At 38.3% G+C, this 17,783-nt stretch overlaps 1 protein-coding gene across 4 annotated transcripts in view; it reads left to right on the top strand.

Moving 5' to 3' along the window:
* WWC3 (WWC family member 3) overlaps positions 1-17,783 on the top strand; it is a 97,556-nt gene that overhangs the window by 22,245 nt on the left and 57,528 nt on the right. For all 4 annotated transcript variants that reach the window (XM_085212438.1, XM_085212434.1, XM_085212426.1 and 1 more), the window contains exons 2-3: positions 12,271-12,380; positions 17,144-17,347. In XM_085212438.1, coding sequence (XP_085068564.1) covers positions 12,271-12,380; positions 17,144-17,347 — 314 coding nt within the window. The remainder of the gene's footprint in view (positions 1-12,270; positions 12,381-17,143; positions 17,348-17,783) is intronic.

Below are 17,783 nucleotides of genomic sequence, written 5' to 3'. Positions count from 1 at the left end.
TCTAAGGCACGTATCCCAGTGTCCAAATGAACTCTTCCTAATTGAGATGCTTTTATGATACGTGTAAGTTCTTTTCATTTTTATTACAGTTGTATAGTCAAACACAGATGCATCCTAAAATGCCAGCATTAAGGTCTGTGATTGTTGTAAGACTGCTTTTACTTACATGGTTGTGTTCTGTTGTGTTGACTTTTTTTCCCCATAAGGAGCCTTGCAGTAATACAAAAACTAGATTAATGGTTTCTTACAAATGCGAGGAGGTGTTGATTGCCTCCCTTTTCCTCTACATTGTCTCAAAATAGCAGTGAATTATAGAATATCCCAAGTTGGAAGAGACCTGCAGGGATCATCTCATCCAACCCCTGACTCCCCATAGGACCACCCCAAAATCAAACCCTGTGTCTGAGAGCGTTGTCTGGATGCTCCTTGAACTCTGGCCGTGCCCACTGCCCTGGGCACCCGTTCCATGCCCACCACTCTGCAGCCCCTTTCCCTGACCCCCAGCTGCCCCTCCCCTGACACAGCTCCATGCCGTTCCCTCGGGCCCTGTCGCTGTCACACAGAGCAGAGCTCAGCGCTGCCCCTCCGCTCCCTGTGAGGAGCTGCAGCCGCCATGGACTAGTCCTGTCCTGACTGTAGTCTGTTCACACTGTTTGCAGCCATTCTCTTCTCCAGCTATGCTGTTAGTCCCCTCCCTTTGCCTCTCCTATTTCTCTGTCCATACCTCCTTGCACCACTTCTGGCTTTCTCCTCTGGCCACCTCCTCTTCTTCTGGCACACCTCATCCTTCTGTGTCATTGTGTACCTGCTTATTTCTGTTTGCTTGTGTTGTTCTGGTACTGAATGGATCACACTGAGAGTGGAGAAAGAATATGAAGAAAGTTTCTGCTCCAGGAATTCAGCAGTTCTGGGCAAGAGTGAGGAATAAGGGTGTGCTGGAAATGTTTTTTCTCTCGCAGCTCTGTGCAGCTGCTGAAGCATGCTCTGTGATATCCTGGCAGGTGGGAGCTGGGAGAGGTCTGGAGGAGCCAGTGCATGTTCTGTGGAATCTAAATCCACAAAGAACAGAGCTTTTGTACTACAGAAAATTACCCTGAGCATGTGCAAGAATACATTCTCACTCTTCCGCTCTCCTGTGCCTTGGCCAAGCTTGAACTCTTTTCCACAGGGGTAGTAGAAATCCTGAAAAAGTCAGAACTCAGTATTTGTGGTGGAAATTGTCTGTGAGCATCTGCAGGAATCCGAGCGTGGAGGTGAGAAGGGACAGCTTTTTTCCTTTTTTTATTCTTTCAAGTGGCTGAGCTGTTCCAACTGAAACTCCTCACCAGAGATGAGAATGAGATATGCCCTGCGGGAGAGAGAACTTCAGTGAGAACAATTTCAGTCTAGCAAAATAAAAAGTAATAAAAAAATTTCCTAATGAGGTAATGCTTTACAAAGCACACCAGGCTTCCAAATGGATGATTGGCACTGCATTAGGGTGAAGTAGATGATACAGCTTTATACACCAGACTAGTATTTGGGTTCCTGCTATTTATTTTTTTTTTATGCAATACTTCCAGTTGAACAGTTCAGATACTTATTCTGCAATGTACATCTTTTTCAATGTAAACTAACACTGCTCTTAACCAATATGGAAAATATGCTCTAGGTCAACCACAAGATGTTGGGCTAGATGCAAGAATTACCAGCTAGAGTTTTGTGGCCAGTGTTATGCAGAAGGTCAATTAGTTGATGACAGTGGTTCTTTCTGACCTTGAAATATGGACCTGGCCAGCTGGGACCACATTGTGCTGTGACAATGAAAGTCAGAGGCTTCCCATGGCTTCTGACTTCTTTGAAGGCTGAGGGCCATGGAAGAAGGGGTCTGTAGCTGGCTTTCTATGACTCTTTCTCTCTTCCTCAAAGAAGATAAGTTTTCCTGGAGCTTCTCTTGGATGGGGAATTGAAAGCTATGCTCCCAAAATATCTCTGTTGATTGACTGCAGAGGAATGCTTAAATATTGAAGTGTAAGCAAGATTGCCCCCAAAATATGTTACTCTGCAGTGCAAGGCGCCTCTGAGTGAGCAGTATCCAAAGGGACACTTTCTAAGAGGCACCCATACCTTCTGGAGGGATTTGTCATATGCAAACAATAACAAACAAAGCAAACCACAGAAGTTGATTTCCTGAGTTGCTGTAAATGGCAGCATGTTTTTAACACTCCTTTTCCAACACAAATGTAGGAAGCTGGCAAAGTAGCTAATTTCAGTGCTCTAGAAAGGTTTAGAGTGAAATAATCTACGGAAACGGAAGCCTCTATTTTTAACTTTCTCAGTCAAGAGAGATGGGGAGGAAGAAGAGGAGGCCATCTACTGTTGAAGTCTCATCAGCACGTTACTCTTTAATTTACTTTCCACTGCTGTTTTGATGAAGAGATAGTTGCTACATGTGGATGTTCACTTATGTACAAATTTAACATCAGTGTAGATCCAAGAACATGTGCTGTCTAGTGTAATTGTAATTTCTCGTTGATTGATTTTTCTTTCTCTTTTCCAATTTTTTGTTGTGCTGAAACTTTATACTCTAAAAATACATGATGTATTGATTTAATTTTTGATTTAGTATCTTGTACTGAAAAATAATATATTCCTAGTATTTCAAAATATTATTAATTTGGAGTTTGAGCAGATTGTCTTGTTTTTGTTTTTTTGTTTTTTTTTTAATTGTCCTACTATTGTTCATAAAAATTACATTATTTCTGTATTTTATAAGTACTTCCTCATATTACTTGCTTTGAAGTACTTTATTAATCTAGCTTGAAATTTAAATGCAGTTCATTGTGTAACTACTGGCAACCATAAAAACAGTGACATCAAACTTCATAACTTCAATCTCTTGAAAACTTTCACGTGAACATAAATCTGCATAACTATCTTTTTTGAGAATGTATTACTAAGTCACTGAATTGATTGCAGAATACACTGCATTAGTTTGCATGTTGAAAATTAAGGAGGTCTGTAGGAGATGAGTATATTTGGAAAACTTCAATATTATTGGGATAGCCACTGTTTTCCCAATTTTTAGTTAAGTTTTCATAGAAGCTAGGAAAATGCTCATTGCTGGTTTTGGGTGGCAGTCTGGAGAGTGAAAGCAGTTGTAAACAGGACTTAAGAATTTAACAGGTGTTTAGAATTTTAGACATACCCTTCCCCTTGTCCCGCCTCGTTGTCTGTATGAACATTATGTATTTGTATCTTGCCTGTATTTGTATTTGTAACTGCAGGTTGACAGGGTTGAGAATAAAAAAGCTTAGAAAGTGTGTAGACCAACGTGTAAAGTACAAATAATTTGACAGTTACATATGTAACTTTTATGTCAAGAGGAAAAGGGAGCAGTGTGAAGAAAATGCAACCAAAGCTGCAAACCACTGCAGAAACATTGCTTTTTTTTCTGAGACAGTTACAGGGCTTTAAAGAAGTAATTTTTTTATTGTTATTTTATTTTATTTTATTTTTTAGAGAAGAGGCAATTGTTCCAGTGATATAAAAGAGCAAAGATTTTAGGGCGATGCAGTCTTTTTTAGATCTGCTGATAAATTTGGAACATCATGGAATTTTAAGCACATTTTTCCTTAATGAGTTTCTCTCCAGGCCACCTTTAGTGTCTTAAAGGTAACCACTAACTGTTTTTGTAACAACAGTTAAAGTATAGTTTACTTTATTATAGGAGCTTTTATTTAAGCGGCTGAATTGAGGTTTCCTATGTGTGTATTAACATACAGAATATTCACTAATGACCTGTCCATCACCACCTCTAGGCAGCTGAAGCACGTGCATATCTGTTTGACTAAGGGTCTCTACCTTCTGGAGGAGCAAAAAAAAAAAAAAAAAAGAAAGAAAGAAAGTTAAATAATGAGGTGACTGCCATATATTGCAAGAAATGGAGACTGAAACCAAAAGCATCAAAGTTTATGTCAACGTATTTCCACTCTGGTTGCTTAGAGTTATGTCAAACTTATTAAATCTTCAGGAGAACTACTGAAATGGTATTCTTGGATTGTGTGTGTGTGTCATGTTGGTTGCCCTCACTCGCTCCTATAGCAACTATTGCTTTGTTATTGGAGTTAACGACTGAAGCAACAGTCTGGAAAGCCTGTCTTGTGGATCTGGACAGGGCCTGCTGGGACACCATGGGATGCCTCTCAATGGATGCCCAGCAGAGAGGGGGCATGGGCCCAGGCTGTGTGCCCTGGGAACACTTCTGCAGGCAACACTACTCTGCTCTGCAGTCAGTGAGTGTGTAGAAGTGCATGTTAAAAGACATTAGCAGAAATGGTGCTGGAGCCTATAAAACTTGGAGGAATGCGGTAATTAAAGGACTTTGAGAAATGCCATATATGGTACTTTTAGGAAACATAGGATACGTATAGCATGGTTTTTGAGGAGGATGGAGAATGAGTGAAGCTGTTCTCAAAAGTTCAAATGAGAAAATCTTGAATTTCTAATATTAGCTGATAGTATAGAGATCTCTGAGTGTGAGACATTTGTTTACTGTTTTACCTCGCAATTTGTTTTTAATAGGATGTATGTGAAGTCATGGTATGCCGAGTCTTTTGGCACTTATCTACACATCACTTTGTTCTGAGACTTGAAAAGAATGGTCTCTTGAATATATATTTTTTCCAACCATTGTTTTATACTTAGTTCAGTTGCATTTACTTTTTCCCCCCATTGTTAGTCGCTTTCTGCTTTATTTCTCTAGAACCTGTTTTTGGTAACTTTTAAAATGTGTATTGTATTTTTAGGTATAATTGAGTAATAATTATTGCTGGAAATATTTTCATGAAATTAATTTCAATAAAGTTCAATTGAACATGCTCTAAGGATAGCAGGTTTTTGGAGGATTGGTGCTTAAAATATTTTAAGATGTCGAATAACTTAATACTTTTTTCATAGGAGTACTGAGCTTGTTTGTGTATATAGTCATGACAGATATCTGGTTTTAATATCATTAAACTTAGACTTACCTCTTGGGAACACTAGTAGTTAAGTATAGTTTGGCTCTACTGTGTTGTTCTCTCAGTCTGCAGAAGAATAAAATACCATCAGCATCATGTTAGTTGACCTGTTTTCTAGCATGATGAGCATTCTCAGTGTGTGAAAAGGGTTTTCTTTGACAATAAGCAGCTGTAGACCTCAGCAGACTGTAATTGTGCATGTATCCCAAGGTTCTAGTGCTAACCTCTGTGCATCTGCAACTACTTTGTTTCAGACTGAAGATTAATAGGTAACCTCAGTTTTGCTGAGAATTGACTAAAGCTATAGTCTGTTCCCAGAAATGATTTTCAATGCTGTTTTTTATCAAAGAATGTTTTAAGTTAAGCCTTATCTCTGCCACATGAATGGTATGTAATGGTATGTGGAGTAAATTAATAAACAGATATTACGTATTTATTCTCAGGCTGACTAGTTGCTAAAGGAAGATAAATGAAGGGCTGAAGAGGGGAGAAGACTTTCAGGAGGGCAAAGCGTACTACAGTAAATGTATGGAAGCCTGAATTACCGGTGGCTGTCAGAAAAATCTCACTTCAAAGTTTTGATGAACAATGTAGTCTAGCAAGGTCAGATTTAAGGTAACAAGCTTGTCAGCAAACACTATCATAATCTTTCTGGATATAGGATGCATGAGGTTAGTGAGAGAATGTAGTAGATGGGATGGCAGTTGTGAAGACCTTCTGTTTTTGCTTTTGTGTTACTCTAGAGATAGAATCATTAGAGTTGGAAACGATCTCTAAAAGCAGTGTTAGTAGCACACTGGTTGTTGGTGAGTAGTGGGAGCATGCCCACAAATTCTTCTTTGTTTCTAGTTCTCGCCTCTTGGGAGATTGGGCAAGTGGCTGTGTGGTGGTGAGCTGCTGCCAGGTTACACTACCACAGTTGTATATAAATATGCTCATAAATGCATCTTCACATAAGCGCGTTTCAAGATCCATTGTCCTGGTTATTCTTAAACAGTTTGGTTCCCAGATTCCTAAATTTCTGGTAAAATTCCCAATTTTTCTCATCCTTCAGTTTAGGCTTTTGATTCTCATCTCTCTTTTTTTCAGTGTCTGTAGGCCTCCTACTAGCCTTCTTTTTCCTTCTGACTGTTTTCTGGTTCGAGACATCAGGTCACCTGCTGCCCAGGCTTCAGCCCTCCAGCTGCAGCCTCTGCCCTGCTGCTGATCTTGGCCAGCTGCTTTGTTCCCCATAACTTCAGCCTGTCTGTGCATACCCAAACAAAACATGTTTTAATGTGCTCATGGACAGCCTTACTTAACCCATCTGCCCCCGTTTTTTTCTTGTTTAGCCTCTGTTAAGACAATAAATAATAGAAACAAAAGCAGTCTTCTTAAAAAAACTGACTTTTAACCCAGCTGTGGTTTCTGAAGAACTTTGCTTGTCTTGATGAAATACTGGTGTATTTTCAGCAAGAATTTACCATAATATTTGTGTCCTGAATTTGGTTGTAGCTACTGTTCAGAAATGTATAGCTGCTTGGAAAACTTGGCTGTATGGCATATTTCAGCAGTTACTGAACAGCCAGATAAGTTTTATGAGAGCTATAACTGGAAGTCGCATACATATTCTTTTGTATTTCAACAGAGTGACCCAATATTTCCTAGCTGCTTTGATTTTTGGAAGTATGATAAAGGAGAAAACTAAGTGTTGCTTGTTAGTAATTGCTTGCTGTTTCTGTAACACTGAACAGAAAGTAGAATAGAAGCAGTCCTTGGGTAAATTTATTGTAGGTGTCTGAAATAACCAGATGTAAGCTTACTAAAAGACAAATGTGTAACTTATCTCAGAGTATTTCTGGTCACCTACCCTATTTTGGATTATATGTGGCAGAAAGCACATTTGGTATATAATGGAAAAGTGTAAATGGGATTTAAAAAAAAAATGTGGAGAGGGAAAATGAGAGAGATAGCTGTCTACCACTTACTTCTCTTGCTGTACTTTTGCGTTACGTGCTATGAAAACCAGTGCTGGTAACAGTGAGGACCTGATCTTTGCAGTGAATCCTCTTGTTTTGTACTTACTATCACTCACGGATGTGTGGTAGTAAGAACTTTTTCCTGCAGGTTATATTTGAGAGGCAATGTCTGTGTTTGCTTGTGTTCCACTTCTTGATGGAGTGGTGCTGTTCCGCATAAGCCCAAGTGATGTAAAACAAGGACCTCAACGGACTGAGGGCTAAGATGGCTTATGAGGTCACCATCCATGCTGTCCTGTAGGACGGATGTTAGATCTGTTTTTAGCCAACTCTTACAGCATTGTAAATCCCAGGCTGGCATTCGAGGGACCTGTTGCCAGTATTTTCCATGACTGTAAACACTGGCAAACCGTGGCTTGGGCCTGGGAGGCAATGGTCAGGTGTTGGTGAGAGTGAGATGCTTGTCAGCTGTCTCGGCATAGGTTGTCCAGGTATGTAATACAGCGTGTTAAAGGCAGTTAACTGCTGTTTTCATTAAAATAGAAAAGTGATCTTTTAGTTATGTTTCTTTATCCATGCATAAAGATGTTGTTTCGTTATTGTAGATGACTAATTCTATTCTGTGCCTCTGTAAGTAAAAGTATGCTTTCGCTTATGTTACTGTACAAAACTTTGAGTCAAATATACTGATTTGATGCTAGTAGCACTCTTCTCATGTTCTTATTGCTTTAAAAAAGAATGTAAAATTACTGCAAAATAAAGTGCAGTCCTAAAACAGCTGAGTTTGAAGTGACCTTTAGAAGAATTAGTGTTGTTATTTCCTTGCTGTAGGGTAGTGTTTTATTCCTAGAGGAAGTATGTCCCAGCAATCGCTTTTGAATACAAGTTACCTTCTTCAAGTCTTTGTTCCAAGCACAGAATCTCATTTGTGCAAGTTTCCATTTGGCCTTCTGTACTGTGGATTTATTTTAATTATGTGCCAAGCAGATGTTCAGAAAGTTACTTTATTCTCAATGTGAGATTGGTTAAAGTGGTAAAATGAAGATATATGTCATTTGGATTAAGAAAGTTGCAAGGGATTTTTTTCTATACATAACGTTTGGTCAAATTTCATCGTGCTTTTGACTAAGCAGTGTGTAATCGCCCAACCTTGTTTTGAAATCCAGCTTATTCTTATGATTTGGAGATGTCAATCCATTGTGTAGAATTGACAGTGAGAGCTCAGAGAGAGGCCCGGCATTCATGGTGACACCTGCCTCAGGCTGTGGTGATGTCATCTGGTAGATGACTCTGGTTTTGAGCTATTGTGACAGTGCTGGGCTTTGGCACCAGCAGGATATATGCATTATGTGTGTGTACTAAGTTGTTGGAGGCCTTGCTGGAGAGCCTCTGGGCAGGGTATGGGTGGCCTCAGGTCTTCCTTCTCCAGAGAAGTCCTCAGGCCCCAGGGTACCCTTCAGGATAGGAGGGTGACTTCTAAAGGCAAACAGCCACTCTCGCCCTCCTCACTCCCAACTGCGGAACAACAAAATAGCCTTCTGCTCTTTTTCAGACTCTTGATTTCTTTTTTTGCCTCTTACACTGGGGGAGGTACAAGCTACAGTGCAAGGCAAAAGGATTAGCTGAAATTTATAACAAGGAGTGTAATTAAAGGCATATTTGGAAGGGAGTTAAAAAAAAAAAAAACTGGCAGAAGGACTTTAAGCATGCGCATGATTTCTTATCACCTCTTTCTTGTCTTGTGGCTCTTCAGTAATAGGTGTAATTCTTTACTTTGGATAAACTATTGCTAGATTTGTCAGAATGACTAATTCTTTCTAGTTATACTGTTACTTACTTACAAATTGCATTTCATTTTGCAGATCTGTGGTATGGATTAATATGGTTTCCTAACCTACAATATGGGTTTGTTGGGGAAAAAAAAATATCCCAAACAGTTGCTCTTCAAATTGAGATTGGCCTTAAGCAGCTGTTTCTCCTACTTATTTGTTGAGCAGTATCAAATTTTGATAGATGTTTGCTTTGGACTTGTCCAAAATCAGAAGTAAAACCAAAACCCTGTTGACAGTTCTTCTCTCCTTCCATTCATTCCATACAAATGATTGATTTGATTGAGAACTTGCTGGTACATTTTCAAAACCTATGAATTGTAACCTTCGGGGTTGATATTTTCCTCTCAGTTTTGGCCCAAGCTTAGAAGACAGAGGTACCCTGGATGTCATTTAGGCACAGAGTCATAGAATCATAGAATGGCTTGGGTTGGAAGGAACCTCAAGGATCGTCAAGCTCCAATCCCCCCGCCATAGGCAGGGCTGCCAACTTCCACATTTAATACTAGACCAGGCTGCCCAGAGCCCCATACAAGTGGCCTTGAACACCTCCAGGGATGGGACATCCACAGCCCCTCTGGGCAGCCTGTTCCAGGACCCCACCACTCTCTTGGTAAAGAACTTTCTCCTGTTATTCAACCTAAATCTTCCCTCCTTCAACTTAAAACCATTTTCCCTTGCTCTGCTGTTATCTACGCACATAAAGAGTTGACTTCCCTCCTGTTTGTAGGCTCCCTTTAGGTATTGGAAAATTGCAATGAGGTCACCCCACAGCCTTCTCTTCTATTCACTGAGAAATTATAGTTTAAGCACCTACATATTGTCTGAGAGATGGCAGTTGGTATGCTGTGGAGTTTCTACTTTTTTATTTTCTGGTCAGGATCTTGCAAAAGCACGTTCTGTTTATCTGCGTTTGATTTCTCCAAAATTTTTGGAGATTGTGCTCAGTCAGACCAAGAGATCTCAAGCAGCCAGGCCCCTCTTTGTGCCATAGGTGACCTGAGGAGCTCTTTGAGAATTTTCTGAAGGGCTGTGTTTTCGGTGATCTAGTTCTGTTTCCAAAACTTCTGGTAACAAAATTGCTGCCCGTATTAGCAGTCCAACTGTGATTTGGGAGTTGAAGTATACCTTTTCTTTGAACCAAAGAAATTTTATTATGAAATGTTATTATTTTAAGGTTGAATTTTCCTGGGGTTCGGGGGTTTGAAATTAGACTGTTTGCAAAGTATGTTAGAGCTGAGAACAGTTTTGCTGTAATTTATCTAAAACGGTATTTTGTCACTTTATGTTGCTTTCCTTCCCACGTGCTCTCTGCCATGAACTAATTCAAGACGTTCCTCTGGCTGTTTTATATTCAGAAAGCTGCAGTAATGCATTACAGAAGCCTCCTGGGTATGTGTAATGGATAAAGGTACAGCGTAAATTGGCAAGGAAGAATATAAACACCTTGTAATCAGAAACCATTATGCTCACCCTTTGAGATTTATTTTGCAGTCTGTATTCTGTTTAGCTCTAACTGATACAGAAAGCATTAATAAAACCTGGGTTTTCAGAAATGTCTGTTTTACTGCATACAAGTACCACGCTTCTACTACTACTGCTTAAGGAAAACATTTAATTTGGACAGAGTTGGAGGGGAGAGGAGCAAGATTATGTTCAAAGGTTGCTTGCTCAGCTTAGTTTGCAGAATTTTGGTGATAGAAGCATTGCTATCTATTTCACTATCTGCTTTTGAAGGGTTTCTGAGTCCCAAAATAATGAGTGTCTAGTGACTGAAGAGCGTAATTATTTCTGGAAAGGGTAAAGTTTTAAAGATAATGAAGACTGAAATTATGAAATTATGGTCGGCTCTTTGACACGTGCAAAATTGGCCCTCTTGGATGACTGTTGCTTACACCTCAGCTGTAAATCCAGTGGCCAGGAGCAGTTAATGTGGAAACTGGCGCCAGAAGAATTCTGCAGTTGTGCTCGTCAGACAAGAAATGTGTTTTTTCAATTGACTTAGTTAAATCGGTGCAAAACACAGAGAGAAACTTTTCATTCTTATTTTAAACTTTGTGTGTTTTGACCAGTTGAGTGAAGGTTCAAGCTACGTATGTCTGAATGTGACTCAATTGTGAATCAGTGTTATATTATGCTCTGTCTGAAAGACCAAATTGGAGCAGCTTTGGATGTGACTGAAAATAAGCAACATCAAGTTAATACTCTGCATGTCTGAAAGACAGCTTTTTATATGTCCTTTTTCTTACAAAGTTTCCTTCAAAACCATTCATTAAACTGTGCATGCATGCTTTATAACATCGGAATGGAAACTGGTTAGGCCAGATGCATTGACTTTCTTTGGTCGTCCTTCTCCAGAAAGAGTGCATTACACTTGCGCTGGAAGCTGGGGCAGTGGTGGGACCATGGGGAGCGATGAATTAAACTTCTTGTAGTGTGAAAGGTTAGAGTATGACGTGCAGGTTTTATGTAGGAATAAAGGGTGAGGGTGTGTTTGTATAATAGGCAAGCATGTCTCATAACTTGTTCCAAAGAAAATCTTGTCTATAGAGCGGTAATTTAGGAACTGATGTCTAGACTGCTTTGAGAAATTGTAAACATTATGTCTTCAGAACAAAACCATGAGAGTTTAAGAGAAAATGCTGTACACTGTATCTTTAATATATGACTGAACACCAGGGAGATCAGAAGTATTTCAGCACTATTTGGCCTGCCTGGTAGATTAATTACTGAAAGAATGCATATGACAGCTCATAGTAACATCTTTCTTGAATACAGCAGTTCTGTGTTTACGTGAGTACGTGACATGAACTGTGTATTTGTCAGTAATGGAAGATCTCTGAATAGTGGTGCATGGGTTTATGCATATCTTCATTTTATTAAATCGTTTATACATGTTTGAGAATCCATCAAACTTATTTTTATTTGATCTAAATACTACTGGACCACTGGAATGGCTTGTTCTCCCTCCTTTCTGCTTTGGGGGATAGGAAGAAATTTGAATGGGCCAGGACCAAAAGAATATAATTAGTAGTTGGAAATGCATAATTGAAAAGAAATGTGTTATAGTGTTATTATTTTTGTTTTAAATTTTTAAGGACAAACAATTATACTGCTTTGGCATCATAAAGAGGATAAAGCCTACAAAGATTTTGGTATTTTTTAACAGTGACAAACTCCAGCTTTCACATTTGTGTTCTTTGCAATATGAAAAAAACTGGCAGGACTGCATGCCATTGTAATTAAATTGTTAAACATAGAAACTTGAAGGGAGAAGCTTGTCTTACTTGTTCGGGGAGTATCTGTCAGCATATTTAAATGAAATTTTATTTTGAAACTGTATGTTTGTGATTATTAGCACATTCCTAAGCAGCATAACTATTTTGTGATCAGATCGTGGTGATATATTCAAAACATAAAGACGCTCATGGCACAGTAAACTGCATCTTTTGTATTCATTTAATGTTATTTTTCTTTTTACAGGATTACAAAGCCATTGACATTTGCTGACTGTGTTGGTGATGAGCTTCCTTTAGGATGGGAAACTGTTTACGATCAGCAGATTGGAGTGTATTATATGGACCACATAAATCGTGAGTAGAAGTGTGATTATTTTTAGGAACACCAGCAAGCTGATGTTAACTGATGGCACTATCTTTGCTTCCAATACCATTTATGCAACTCATGTTACAGCAAGAGAATGTATACAAGTAATTTCTTGCACTCTTTCATCATCTTTTAAATGGGAAATGGGGGCACAGCCCTTCTTTCCTTTGTAAAGAATTTTATAATTGATGACAGAGATATAGTGCATAAAGTTGCTTTGTTTTGCTTTGTCAAACTGTGAACAGCCAGTAATTTTGTTGCTTTCTGCATATATTGAAATTTCCATGCTATACTGTTGCCTTGTATGGCTTTCTAGTGATCGATGCTTGACTCTTCTATCTTGAAAAACAAAATCTGTTCTGAGAGAGGAGTGCTGATTTTTAATCAGCAATTACATTAATGTCATCCACTCTTATGCAGCCAATATTTTATACTTTTAAAGTGCTGTCACAAAATACAACACATGACCATATGAGAATGGGAATGATATCCATCATTTACCTTTTTGGACTGTTGCTGAGCTTTATATCACTTCTGTTTGGCACATTTTCCAGCTCTAGTTTTAGTGTAGTATGTCTTATCTTTACAGCTTTGTACTACTGTTGCTCTTACTGCTGTGTTGCTATCATGAAGCTTCTTATCACCAATGAGTGAATGCTTTCAATATTGTGGGAACTGGCAGTTGGCGGGGAGGGAGGAAAGAAGAAAGTGGCTATGTGAGCTATCACAGTCATGGTAAATGGTATAATCTGTAAAAACAGCCTGAATACTATCTACTTGAAATCTAGTCAATTAAAAAATTAAAATGTAGAAGTAGTTTTTGTCTTCCTGCCATCACTGGCAGTATTTGTCTGTTGTGATCGAACAGTTACTTAAAACAAGCAAATAGAAAAAAAACAAAACAAAACCAACCCACCATCAACAGCAGAATAACAAACGTTCTCATTTATCTCACGTGTCTCATGATATTGTTTGACCCACATGGATGCTTATTTGTTGTGAAATTAATAAATTAACAGAGTCACAAATTGAATAATAATTTAGAAGAGCTGTTAATGCACTGATCAGAAGGATAGATATCCTAGCCAATTGAAATAAAGATTGTTTCTCAATTTAAAAGAAGTAGTAGTTTCAGGATAGCTGTTTAAACTGTTGTGGTAACTAGTTAATGCTGAAATTAAATGAAAAGTGAACTTTGTGTTGGTTGTACAGTAATAGAGTGCTTTTGTACAAATATATGGGTACATGAAGGCAAAGAAAACAAAACATGAGGATATTGGCAGTTGTTATTCCCACAAACTTTTTAAAATGCTTTAGAAGCCACTGTAGATGATGGGTAGAACATGAACTCCCACTGCAGTGCTCTGACTAAAAGAGTTAAGAAAGGATTCTAGCAATAGACATCTTGGATAGGAATAACAATCAGCATTGCCTGCGAAAGAATTCACTCCCTTTTGTTTTTCAGACTTTGTTATTATCTGTTTTACCACAGATATCAAGTTTGAACTTACAGAAAGGATATTAATCATTGTAGGCATGTCAGATCTGGCTTACATTCTTTTTTCTGAGCAATCTAGAGCAAAAGCTGTAGAAGAGGGTCTTTGCAGAGAGAAATTAAATTCCCAAATGCTTAATAAGAAGACATAGAAAGAGAATATTAATACAAATGGGTCTGAGAACGTACATCTAATCGTATTATAAAATAAATAAAGGTAATATATGAACAGATGGATAAAGACTTCATAGTGCCAATGCTGAACTGAGTGAAAGGAATCATTCTGCAATTAACCAGGTTGCAAAATTTGTCTCTTTCATGATAACTAATTACTTGCAGCCCACAGATATTATCCTAAATGGTAATTCAGCCGTCATAGCAAAATGGGTTTGTCACCCTTAGGCTAATACAGTGCTTGCTTATACAAGCAAGATTTATATGCAGAGGAAAAACAAAATTGATATTACAGCTGGATAATCGTTACTCAGAAATTACTGATCCACTTTTAAACCATGGGCAACAGAAGTACTAATCAAGGTGACATTAACCTCTTTTGTAGAAGTGAGAACTAATGAATCATGTGCATCATGAGATCGTGTCAGGCAGGCGGCAGAGATGGTAGAGCAATGAATAAATGTTTTTCTGAAATGATTCCCTTGCGTTATGTTCTGAATTATGTCTAAAATACTTGAAAAGCAACTTCCAAGTGAAAACAAGTTGATTATTTGAATCTTTTTCAGGATGCCTTTAGTGGCTGATCAGGTTTAAATGCTTTAAAACAACAATGGAGCTGTGTTAATTGGCAAAACAGCAGTGCTTTCGTTCCAAAAAATCTTGTGAGAAAATGCCAGAGATGATTCAAATAGATTCTTTTAAAAGCTATGGTTATTGAGGAACTCTCATGCTTTGCGTATCCTCAGCTTTTTGTCCATATCACTTTTAAAGGAAATTAGTAATGCATCTCATTTTTTTTCAAGCTTCTTACTAAGTTTGTTTACCTAGAAAGTCGTAAAAAGTCTTCTAGGCAATACTTTTCCATTTATATTGAAAATCCCCAGGAACAGAGGAATCTTCAGTAAATCTCAGCGCTGCTTCCAACCCTGATTTCCATCTTGTTCTGTAAATTCAGTACTTTGTTGACACCCTTACTAAGCTGCTCTTGGCTCTGGTCCAACCATTGCTTAAAAAACCGTGGTGGCTGCCAGCCGCAGAATTCCTTTCCCTCCTCCTCAGAGTCTTGAGAGCCTTTGAAGTCTCCTTTAACCAGTTGGGCATTCCCCAGTGGGGGAATAATAATCTATTCCCTGCATTTGTCTGGGGCAGTTCTTGAATTACTATAGTTTTGTATTTTTTTTATAAATTGTGTATAAAGAAACAAAGGAAATGAATTTTACCATCCAACTTAGCATTAGTTTCAGTTATTACATGACAAACGTAGAAATCCAGGGCAAAGTGAAGACTCCATACTCATAAAACAGAAGAGAATGTCACTACTGTAATAAAGTAGTTTCTGTCTCAGAAGAATGCTGCTAGCTTTGGAGAAGGCTTCTGAAATAATTTGTAAGGTGATGCTGTACCCTGTAGTATAGGACCTCAAAGCTTAATGTGCAGTGCAATGTAATTTAGCTAATAGCAGAACTATTAATTTTCCATTCAAAAAGAGATGCTTACTATGATACAGTTTTTCCGTCTCATAAGTATTAGTTACTTTTTGCATAGTTTCTACGCAGGATAGTAGCTTTAGGAATACTATATTTTCACAAATTTCAGGAACACTGATGGATGTGATAGTGTTGCAAATTATCATGCCCTCACTGAAGGATGGGCTGTGGTGTGAACTCAGCAGTTTTCTTTTGCTTCCCATGCGTGCAGAAACTAGGCACATAAGCATTTATGGAGATTGGAACAAGTCACAGCACATCCTGCTCTGGACTCCTGAAGTAGGCTGGGGATGTTGGAGCAGAGATATTTTAGAAACAGGAGGTGCTGCTGGAACATATTGGAGAAAGGACAAAACTGTAGGCACAAGATTCATACTCTTGCATTGTGAGGAATTGTGGAAAGAGTTACAGCTGAATAAAGGTTGTTGGGAACATAGTAGTTCTGTTGGGAGTACTGTTCATAAGCAAGCTTCATGTTTCTATCTACTTTTCAAATGACTTGTAAATGGTAGAGCCGGTAGCATAACCTTGACACCATTAGAGTTATTCATTCGTTAAGGTCAACCTTTTATAGTTTCACATTTAGTCGTGAGCATCAAAATTCTGAATGACTGAATGCAAGATAAATACTAAACATAACTGGCTTTCATCTCTTATGAGAAACTAAAGTTTGGAAAAATGACTAGGTATGCCTCCTGACTGTGCTGCTCTTTCTGCCACTGCTTTGAACACTGACATAGCATCTGCAGTGACTTCTTGCCATCAAAGCTTCAATCATCAGAAATTAACATGTACTTAAACATGAGACTTCAAATGGACATCTTCATGCAAAACATATTTGCTAGCTTGAGCATCACCCCAAAGACAAAGTAAATGAGCTAATTATGTTTTTTAGATATTATTGCACATATCTCAAATATCTTTGTAACTCTGAAGAGGTTGCTGTATTGTAGTAGCTTTGAAAATCAATTTATATGAGAAAAATTTTGGACTGGAAAACTTGTTTTTTAATTTAACGAGGATTTTGTAATTCTGGAAAGGGAAAGCATGAGAGTGCTGTTTCTTAATTAACAAACAAATGCCAACGTAAGTGCACTCCTGGATAAATTCTGGTTGAATTACTTTATTCTTCTCTAGGCAGGTGTAGTCACTAGCCTTTCAGAATATTAAAGGTGTGAAATTAATGTATAATACTTTAAAGCTGTTTCAACTGTCTCTAGATACCTTTTGTTTTCCTATGTGGTTCTGGATTTTTAGGTAATCCTCAGAATTTTCAAGCTGGCTGCGAAGGAAAGTACGCATAAACACAGATTCTTTTCTTTACAAACTAGAGCATGCCCAAAGAAAACAAATGTAAATACCTTTTACATTTCAAAGCGATTTTCTTGTTCTTCCACTCTGGAAGAATCACTCAGGATGGAATGATTTTGAACACTGTAGTGTTAGGCAGACGAATTGTTCAGCAACTTTATATCCAGATTTTTGAGCATGTCACTTTCAATTTGTGATGTAGACCTGCAGAACAGACCTTAACCAAACCATTTGCCCTTTTTTGAGATAAAGTGTCTTGTCAATTTTTTGTTTTTCTCCTTAGAGCTTACACAAATTGAAGACCCAAGGGAGCAATGGAGAAGGGAGCAGGAACGCATGCTAAAGGAATATTTAATAGTTGCCCAGGAGGCACTTAATGCCAAGAAAGAGATTTACCAAATAAAGCAGCAGCGTTTCGAACTGGCCCAAGAAGAATATCAACAATTGCACAAAATGTGTGAGGATGACAACCGTTCTTATGCGAGCTGTGAGTTTACCGTTCTTTTCTTGATTTATCATGAATGCATAACACAACACATAGCGTAAGAAAGTGTTTTCACTGCCATATTCTCCTCTCAATGAAGACTCTGAAAACAGAAGTGAGGCACAGCCCTTTAGCTCTGCTATTCAGGGCCTTTGGTTTCCTGTTAAGTCTTCTGGTATATAACTTTTTAACATTAAACAGGAATATCTTGGTGGCAGCCATGCTGCTTCTTCATGAAAGGCAACAAAGATTGAATGTTTCTGGGCCAGCCACCCACTTTCCCTCCTAAGTTCATAGATTATTCTGTGCTGTAAGCCGAGGAAACCATCATCTTAGGGAAGCCTTCTGCAGATCCATGGTCAGTTTATTAGCTTTATAAAGGTTTAGGGGAAAGGCATTGTGGTCAAAAGTATATCTGATGATATCAGTTAGAATAACT

The sequence above is a fragment of the Meleagris gallopavo genome, chromosome 1 (assembly GCF_905368555.1).
Source record: "Meleagris gallopavo chromosome 1, MGAL_WU_HG_1.1, whole genome shotgun sequence".
Lineage (NCBI taxonomy): Eukaryota > Metazoa > Chordata > Aves > Galliformes > Phasianidae > Meleagris > Meleagris gallopavo.
Note: the sequence above shows the minus strand (reverse complement) of the source record. Positions and strands in the feature narration are given on the sequence as shown.